Here is a 10,330-nt window from a genome sequence, read left to right on the forward strand (position 1 = left end):
TATATATATATATATATATATATATATATATATATATATGATTTGATTTTACTCAGATATAATGCACCATTTAAGTCAACTATTCAGACATGGGTTCAAAACTTAACCAGTACAACGGAGATAATAGAAAATTGGTTGGTCGTTCAGAACTTATGGATCTATCTGGAAGCAGTTTTTGTTGGTGGAGATATTGCAAAGCAACTTCCTCAGGTATGTATTAATGAAAAATACAATACAGAAACATAATGCACAAATAAAGTGTGTGTGCGCGTGTGTGTGTGTGTAGGCAGCACCATCTTAATAGCATTCAAGTGTGATCCCTTCATCAGAAGTCAATTGGAATCATAATAATTTCAGCATCTAAGACAATACTGTTCACTCCAGACAAATTAATGCACTGAGACCTATGGTATTTATTTATTGACTACAGTCACAGCATACATAGATTAGAATTAGGCCCTAGCCCCAAGAGGTGGCCAGGCACTTGTTCAATGTGCCTATGTCTAAAGACAGCACTGGACATGAGTGATGACAGTAAACAGATAACAACAGTAACCATATTTAGCATTAATAACAAGGACTGGAAAGATTTAAGCTTGGTAAATATGCCAGAGCAGAAAATAAAATAGGTGTGGCAGAGTTTCATAGACAGTTCAAAAGCTGAGTGTTTCACTTCTGGCATCATCCATGCATGACCCTTTGACAGAAGCCAAAAATACAGAAGTAATGACCAGCACATCCTTGATGAGCTGAGTGTGTGATACCAAATGGCTTTGTAAGTTGTTGTTTATAGCAGTCACCAAGAAGATACTAATGCACCCTGCTGTACTCTAGTTTCTGGATGCTAAACTGAAGCCAGCAAGGACCCTGGCCCCAAATGATATACTTGACTCCCTCCTACACATCTCTTTTTTTTGTTTTTTTTTACTTGTTTCAGTCATTTGACTGCAGCCATGCTGGAGCACTGCCTTTAGTTGAGCAAATCGACCCCAGGACTTATTCTTTGTAAGCTTAGTACTTATTCTATCGGTCTCTTTTGCCGAACCGCTAAGTTATGGGGATGTAAACACACCAGCATCGGTTGTCAAGCGATGTTGGTGGGGACAAAAACAGATACACAAACATACACACACACACATACATATATATATATTTGCTCTTAATGGCCCTGTCTACAGTATTGTTCCACCACCATGTTACCCTGGGTCTGGAAGGGACTTTGCACCAGCCACAGATTTTTCTGTGGCACTCAGCAAGCTGTCTCACAGGAATTCCCAGCGGCTTTCTATGTCACAGGACTGTAGCTCCTCCTCCTTATCATCAAATTTCTCAGTAAGGATATCCCTAAATCTCTGACATGTGAAAGGTTCTTAAGCTTCCAAGTCCTTCTTTTCCAGACTAGTCTTCAGATACCATGCTGAAATAGAAAATAGTTTGTTTTTTTCTAATGCTTCAAGGTAAAAGAACTACTTGAGTCAAAATTTGTCTTTTCTGCCTCTAAAATGGGAGAGAGAAAAATTAAAACAATAAAACTCCCTCATCCTTTTACAAATAATCCATAAACAAGACAAAACATTACTCACATAAGGCAATAATAATGATAATAATTATTTCTACTCTTGGTACAAGGCCTTGAAAATTTGGGGTGAAGGGGGCTAGTCAATTACATTGGCTTCAGTGCATAAGTGGTACTTATTTCAACCCTGAAAGAATGAAAAGCAAAGTTGACCTTGGCAGAATTTGAACTCAGAATGTAGCAGCAGACGAAATACCTCTAAGCGTTTCACCCAGCATGCTAATGATTCTTATTTCTTTATTGCCCACAAGGGGCTAAACATAGAAGGGACAAACAAGGACATACAAAGGGATTAAGTCAATTACATCGACCCCAGTGCATAACTGGTACTTATTTAATCGACCCCGAAAGGATGAACAGCTAAGTCGACCTCGGCGGAATTTGAACTCAGAACGTAGCAGCAGACGGAATACCGCTAAGCATTTCGCCTGGTGTGCTAACGATTCTGCCAGCTCGCTGCCTTATCATGCTGATATCAGAATCATTAGCATGCTAATGATTCTGCCAGCTCGCCACCTAATAATGCTGATAATAATAATAATGGTTTCAAATTTTGACACAAAACCAGCAATTTTAGGGGTAGGAGTAAGTTGATTACATTGACCCCAGTGTTCAGCTGGTACTTATTTTATCAACCTCCACTCACCCACCCACCCACTGATCCACAAATTTTCATTCCAAATGAGAGCACTTGACTGCTAACATCCAGCGAAAACGATAATAATAATAATGGTTTAAAATTTTGGCATAAGGCTGGCAATTTTACGGGAGGGGATAATTTGATTACATTGACCCCAGTGTTCAGCTGGTACTTATTTTATTGACTTTCACTGAAAAGATGAATGTTGACCTTGGTGGAATTTGAACATAGAGCACAAAGCTGGAAGAAATGACAGTGAGCATTTTGCCTGGCATGCGTATTGTTCTGCTAGCTCACTGCTTTAATTATAATACTAACAAGAGCACTCAGAGAGTTCAAACCTCCACCAAGTCAACATCAACGTCCTCTCAATGATTATCCAAAGATGATTTTTAAAATGAGAATATCTGAAATAAATTCGATTGCTCTCACAAACGAGAATACTAAAAATGAACCAGACCACTCACAAAAATTAAGTAAAACAACAGGCAAAATAATCCAGAATCCTTGTTCAGTACCAGATCGATCCCTAAATCTAATCAGTTTGTCCTAGTCACGAGGCCAAATATCCCTGAAAGTTTCATCTGAATCCATCCAGCAGTTCTTGAGATATCTTGTCCACAGACATACAAACACAGCTGTAAACGATACCTCTGCCTTCCGTAAGGTGGAGGTAATAATAATGGAGTCTTAAATGACTCCATTATTATTATCTTCATTTAACATCTGTTTCCTATGTTGGTATGGTTTCTATAGTTTGACAGGCTTTGTTGTCTGTTTGCCATGGTTTCTATAGCTGAATGCCCATCCTCATGCCAACCACTCTACAGAGTGTACTGGTTTTTTTTTATGTGGCATTGTCACCAGTACTTGTTATGTGGCACAAGGGAGGGGTTACATCAGCACCAATGCTTGACTGGTATTCATTGATCCCTAAAGGATGAAAGGCAAAGTCAACCTCAGCAACATTTGAATCAAAAACGTACAGCGAGAAGAAACAATGCTAAGCATTTTGTTTGATGAGCTAACAAGTCTGCCAGCTCACCAAATAATTTCTTTATTGATCACAGGTGCCCAGTATGTTGGGTACACTACATAAGGAAAACACTATAAAACAACAAACAATAGGGATGAGTTTTACACTGAGTAACAGGGTAGGATCAGCAATAATAATAATAATTATAATAATAAACCTTTCTGACACTTAATTTATCAACCCCAAAAGGATGAAAGGTAAAGTCGACCCCAGAGGCATTTGAACTCAGATCTTAAAGACAGACGACGTGCTGCTAAGCATTTTACCCAGTGTGTTAATGATACTACCAGCTCACCGCCTTGATAATGATAATGATAATAAAGTTTCATTAAGAAATAGATGATAACAGAGTTAATGAGGTGGTGATCTAGCTAAATTGTACCTATGCCAAGAAAAATGCTTTGAAGTATTTCTTCCAGTTTTACTTTTTGAGTTCAAATGCTGCCAGGGTCGACTTTGCCTTTTATCTTTTCAGCAGGGGTCAATAAAATAAGTACCATTTGAACACTGAGGTCAGTGTAATCAACTTGCTCCATCCCTCAAAATAACTAGCCTTGTTCCAAAATTTGAAATCAATAAATGGAATTAATAGTACAGAATAAAATAAGAACAAAGAAAGGGTTCCCAAAATAGAGGTGCAACCACAGAGGATGATTTGGGACTCCTCAAAACACAACCCAGGCTAATTCTTTTCTACTCTAGGCAAAAACCCCGAAATTTTGGGGAGGGGGCCAGTCAATTAAATCAACCAGTACACAACTGGTACTTAATTTATCGACCCCGAAAGGATGAAAGACAAAGTCGACCTTAGCGGAATTTGAACTCAGAATGTAAAGACAGACGAAAAACCGCTAAGCATTTTGGTCGGCGTACTAACGTTTCTTATTTCTTTATTGCCCACAAGGGGCTAAACATAGAGGCGACAAACAAGGACAGACAAAGGGATTAAGTCGATTACATCGACCCCAGTGCGTAACTGGTACTTAATTTATCGACCCCGAAAGGATGAAAGGCAGAGTTGACCTCAGCGGAATTTGAACTCAAAATGTAACGGCAGACAAAATGCTGCTAAGCATTTCGCCCGGCGTGTTAACGTTTCTGCCAGCTCGCCGCCTTAACCCAGGCTAATTCTAACATGTCAAAGGTCAATGCCTTCTCACAGTTTAACTTGCCACCTGCATAGTTAGTGTGGGGCTCATTTAGCTATCCCTGTTTCACCACTTTTACCCATCATCTATAAAATTAATGACAGGCATTACCTTCCTCTCAAATCTCACCTCAGGTAGCACTTGAGAAAACCGATGACATTTTGTCTGAAAGGGAAAGCTTGGTCCTCAGACCTTTCAACCATGTTTATTAGTTTATTATACAAATTCATTCTTTGTAGCTACCAGACAGGAAGACTATCTGTTGTTCTTGTTATAATTTTCTTTTTTATAGCCAAAGGAAAGGAAGGTGGTAGAATCTTCATCATAGATTCAGCTCCTAACTGGATCTGACTCACATATAATAACTTAGAGAAAGCAATTAGTATCAACCACTGCTTGACTATTTAGGACAATTATCAGGGACTGTGTGTGGAGCCTCTATATGATCACTTGGACTTGCGAGATAATAATGGAAATCACACCTCCGTCTTAGAAAGGAATACATCTGATAATGTAACCATGAGTTCTTTGCAGATCTTTGTAGAAAACAGACTGAATGGTTATAGCTGGAGGACCTTTGGTCATAGTTCTGCTCTATCAGAACTAACTTGAAGCTTGACAACAATAACTAACAGTATTTGTAACAAGCACATATTTTGTAGCTTTTTTATTCTTCGAATTGTTATATCTTACTCTATTCTTTTATTCTTTTACTTGTTTCAGTCATTTTACTGCAGCTACGTTGGGGCACCACCTTGAACGGGATTTTGTTGAACAAATCAACCCCAAAGCTTATTTTTTAAGCCTGGTGACTTATTCTATCAGTCTCTTTTGCTGAACTGCTAAATTTCAAGGACATAAACATCAATACCAGTTGTCAAACGATGATGAGAGGACAAACACAGACACAAATACATACACACACTCACATATATATATATATATATATATATATATATATATACACGACAGGCTTCTTTCAGTTTCTGTCTACCAAATCCACTTACAAGGCTTTGGTCGGCCCAAGGCTATAGTGGAAAACACTTGCCCAAAGTGCTACACAGTGGGACTGAACCCAGAACCATGCGTGTTCGGAAGCAAGCTTCTTACCACATAGCCATGTTTGTGTCTATACTTTATGCATGTTTTATAAATAATTTTACACTTGTGATATTTAGTATTGTTTAGCATGGATTCACCATCTAATGGTTAACTCTAATTGTTGTAGCCTGTTTCCTGATGCTTTTGTGTTGCACAAAACTGAGTCCTTGATTCATTTGTTTTACTTTGTTGACAACATCATTCATGAATTCTTTTGGGTCTTACCAAATAAAACAAAGATTTGTTTGGTTTTAATGCTTGAATACAGAAAGAAGGCATGTGGCTTAGTGGTTAGGGAACTTGACTCACAATCATAAGGTTGTGAGTTTGATTCCTGGTGGTGTGTTGTATCCTTGAGCAAGTTACTTTTTTCACATTATTTCACATTGCTCTGGTCCACTCAGCTAGCAAAAATGAGTTGCACCTGTAATTCAAAGGGCCAGCCTTGTCACACTCTGTGTCACACTGGATCTCCCTGAGAACTACATTAAGGGTACACCTGTTTGTGGAGTACTCAGCTGCTTGCACGTTACTTTCATGAGCAGGTTGTTCTATTGATCAGATCTATAAGAACACTCATTGTCATAGCCAACAGAATGCTAGTTGTTATAGAAAAAAATGACATTGCGAGTGTAAAGTTTAATTTGTCTCAACCAAACAGTAACCCATTTCTACATAAAAATCTTACAGGAGGCGAAACGGTTCAGCAATATTGACAAGTCTTGGATGCGAATTATGCAGCGGGCACATGAAATTTCAAAAGTCGTTACATGTTGTGTGGGTGATGACATTCTCTCTCGTCTTCTCCCACACCTCCTTGAACAGTTGGAAATGTGTCAGAAGTCACTGACAGGCTACCTGGAGAAGAAAAGACTCGTCTTCCCTCGTTTCTTCTTTGTTTCCGACCCTGCCTTATTGGAGATTCTTGGTCAAGCAAGTGACTCGCATACAATACAGGTCAGTGAAATTATTTACTCGGTTGCTAAAAATTGTTGATTGCTGTCCTGTTTGTTATTGGTGTATTTTGTTATTTTCAAGTTTCACTTTTTGAATGAGCAATATTTGTTAAGTATTTGTTATGAAGGTCTAAGCCAGGAGTTCTCAAACTTTTTGAGCTGCTGCTCCTTTTCACACCCAGGCCATATTCTTAGTTGCAAGACCCTACCATCACTCACCACCACAAATATAGAGCACTTTCTGCAGCAAATTCAAAACAACTGCATTTCACAAATAAAGCTTAACCTAATTAACCCATTATTTTGGGGCTTTTTTATACATCTATTATCCCCTTTTGGCCACTCCATTATCATCCCAACTTTTCTTCAATGCCCCCCCCCTCCCCACACACACACCTCGGATCTTTCCACAACCCCCAGAGGGGCACTACTGCCCACTTTGAGAACCACTAGTCTAAACCACCAACTCTCGTTTTGTCAATAGATGAATTTCGTAAGTTTGTTTGCCTCAGTCAACTTAGCCAAAGACAGGCTTCACTCTTGCTTCATAGTCAAGTGATTAGGGTAAAACGAAATATTCAGCTTGGCCAGTTTTCTCTGTGGCTATATGCATCACATGGTGAAGGACTGCAACAAGCAATGACTCATTGTGAGATCCGGCCAATACTTGCCAGCATGGGAAAAAGAATGCAAAAGGATAAACAAAATATTGTGTGTATGTCTCTCTCTCCCTCTCTCTTCCTCTCTGTGCACACTACTAACATTTTGCTTAATGTGCCATGCTAGAGAGCATAAATGGGGAAGTACAAAGGAAGGGAGAAATAAGGTGGATATAAGAGGAATCAGATGTATTATGCAAGAGAAGAGATTGTGATGGCATGAGCAAATGATGCAGATGTAAAATGACAATAACATAAGCAAGTGGCAAGCATTCAGAATAAATAATGTGGAAAAAGAGAGACCGAGGAAGACTTGAAGATATTACGTCTTGCTATTAAATACATGTAACTCCAACCAAACGTACTGAGGGCTACTTTCTTTTGTTTGTTCATGCACTCATGGGTATGTGTGTGCATGTGTATACACACACACACACACACACACACACATTCCTTTATGCGTTTCACTCATTTGACTGTGGCCATGCTGGAGCACTGCCATGAAGGGTTCTAGTTGAACAAATCGACCCCAGAACTTGTTTTTGTAAGCCTAGTGCTAATCCTATCGGACTCATTTTGCCAAACTGCTAGGTTATGGGGATGTAAACTCACCAACACTGGTTGTCAAACAGAGATAGGGTGACAAACACTGTCACAAAGAAACACATGCGCACATATATACATATATATATATATATATATACATACACACAATGAGTTTCCTCCAGATATATATATATATATATATATATATATATATATATATATATATATACACACACAATGAGTTTCCTCTAGTTTCCATCTACCAAATCCACACACAAGGCTTTGGTTAATCTGAGACTATTGTAGAAGACACTTGTCCAAGATACCATGCAGTGGGACTGAACCCAGAACTATGTGGTAGGGAAGCAAGCTTTTTACCACAAAGCTACACCCACACACACACATATATCATCATCATCATTTAACGTCCATTTCCCTGGCAGGTTTGGGTTGGATAGTTTGACAGGAGCTTGTCAGCCAGGAAACTCTCCTCTCTCCAATTGTCTGTTCTGGCATGGTTTCTGCAGCTGGCTGCATTTCCTAATGCCAACCATTTTACAGAGTGTACTGGGTGCTTTTTACGTGGCATCAATATGGAAGCCCTGAATGGGTGCTTTTCTATATGACACCAGCATGAGTGCTTCCTATTTGGAACTGACATGGGTACTTTTTATATGGCACCAGCATGGGTGCTTTTATGGGAGACACCAGTACCCATAAGCCTAAAGATCTCTCATCTGACAGAGAGACATGCCTGTATGTATTGAGAGTCACATGTCTTCTCAAGCACACCAAATCACCAGAAGTCTCAGTCCCTTGTCATCTCCTCAGTGAGGTCTTGTGTCTGAAGATCCTCTCTCACCACTCCAACCCATGTCCTCTTGGGTCTACTCCTTGTACATGTTCCCTTCACAATTAGAGATCAACACTTCTTTATGCAGCTGTCCTCATCCATACACATCATGTGACCATACCAGCACAGTTCTGTCTGGCACAGGACAGCAGATACCTTTTATATCCAATTCTTCTCTTAAATAATTTACACTTAGTTGTACATGCACACTAACATTACCCATACAGCAGAGCATGCTGGCTTCATTTCTACCAAGCATTGGCATGTTCTCAGTAGCCACAGCCATGTCTCATTACCACTCATTGACGCTGCATCAAAGAGGCCAGGGAACAGAAGAAAGAAGACATGCACTCAACACCAGAGCTGAAGACACCTCCGAAAGGTGTGTGGGGGGGAACGTCAAAATGGTAGAGGAGTAGGGGTCGAAACCGGACGTGGTTCCTCCTGATGATGTCTTGAGCTAACTGGATCCTATAAAGGAGTTGTTGTGGTAGCAGACCACGAAACATGGTTGAAATACCTTCGTAGTGTAGTTGTTCATACACAAGCGTAACTGTTGTACACACTCACACGCATGAGCATGCACACACACACATATATATATATACATGTGTGTGCTTATCTGGTGTTGGTTTGTTTGCATCAGTAGAATAAGTACCATCAGTAGAATGTACTAAACTTAAAAACAAGGGCTGATTTGATTGGTTAAACCCTTGAAGGCAGTGCCCCAGCATAGCTACAGTTGAATAAATGAAGCAAGTAAAAGCGCCTGTACATAAATGTGTGTCTGTGTCTGTGTCTGGCTATGAACACATACACGTACACATATCTGTATACACAATGCACATACTTCTACCATCAATTCATGAACATTTTGTCTTTTGCAGATCCATCCCATTTAGGTTGGTATAGAAGAATGAATGGAAAATGTCAAATTTAATGGATCTCTTACTTATCTCCTAAATATTTGTAAGCCAGACTGTCTGCAAGATAGATTGATTGAAAGATAGATATTATTTACTTTACAAAAACTTTAAAGTTGATCAATATCGTATATATTGTATCATAAGTTACTTATAAAATATTATTTAATGAATAGATAAATAATAAAGCAAAATTTAGGCAAAAATACACACATTTTTTATTTCAGAAGTGGGTGGGTGAATATCCTCTTTTATTTTATTATCTATCTGAGAAGGAAGGGAGAACAAGCCCTCCCAATACATCTTGGGTACAAATGGGTGATTTTAATGTAGTTCTTATCATTGTTGTTTAACCTTATATTATTGCTATTATTAGTTTGTCCATTGTTGTTGATGATGATGACCAAGGACAAAAAATAGGAGAAGAAGGTGGTTCACAGTGTGTCCAGGTGTGATTGATCAGTCCAATGCATGCTTGGAAGGCTCCACCACGCTTCAGGCACTGGTGGCTTGCTAGGACTGAGGGCAAGGAATTGTGCAGTTTGCATTTTCTTTGTGCATCTGCCATCCTGTTCTGTCTTGTGCTTGCATTTCCCAAGTGTTGAGGTTGATCTGAAAGCTCTTTAGTAAGTCTTTGAGTGTATCCTTTAGCACTTTTCCTGTACATCTTGTGTGTATTTGCCTTCCACCAGTTCACTCACTCTCTTGGGGAGTTCCATGTCAGGCACTTGAACAAAGTGGCCTGCCCGCCTGACTTGCACTCTCTTCAGCATCAGCATCATCATTTAATGTCCTTTTTCCATGCTGGCATGGGCTGGATGGTTTGACAGGAGCTGGCATAGTTTCTATAACTAGATGCTCTTCCTAACGCCAACCACTTATATATATATAT

The 10,330-nt window shown here is 39.3% G+C and overlaps 1 protein-coding gene across 1 annotated transcript in view; it reads left to right on the forward strand.

Annotated features, from left to right (window-relative positions):
• Positions 1–10,330, forward strand: part of LOC106877714 (dynein axonemal heavy chain 5) — a 444,169-nt gene that overhangs the window by 115,450 nt on the left and 318,389 nt on the right. Inside the window, exons 32-33 of the mRNA XM_052971252.1 lie at positions 57–210; positions 6,192–6,458. Of these exons, the coding sequence (XP_052827212.1) occupies positions 57–210; positions 6,192–6,458 (421 nt within the window). The remainder of the gene's footprint in view (positions 1–56; positions 211–6,191; positions 6,459–10,330) is intronic.

The sequence above is a fragment of the Octopus bimaculoides genome, chromosome 10 (genome assembly GCF_001194135.2).
Source record: "Octopus bimaculoides isolate UCB-OBI-ISO-001 chromosome 10, ASM119413v2, whole genome shotgun sequence".
NCBI classification, from domain to species: Eukaryota; Metazoa; Mollusca; class Cephalopoda; order Octopoda; family Octopodidae; genus Octopus; species Octopus bimaculoides.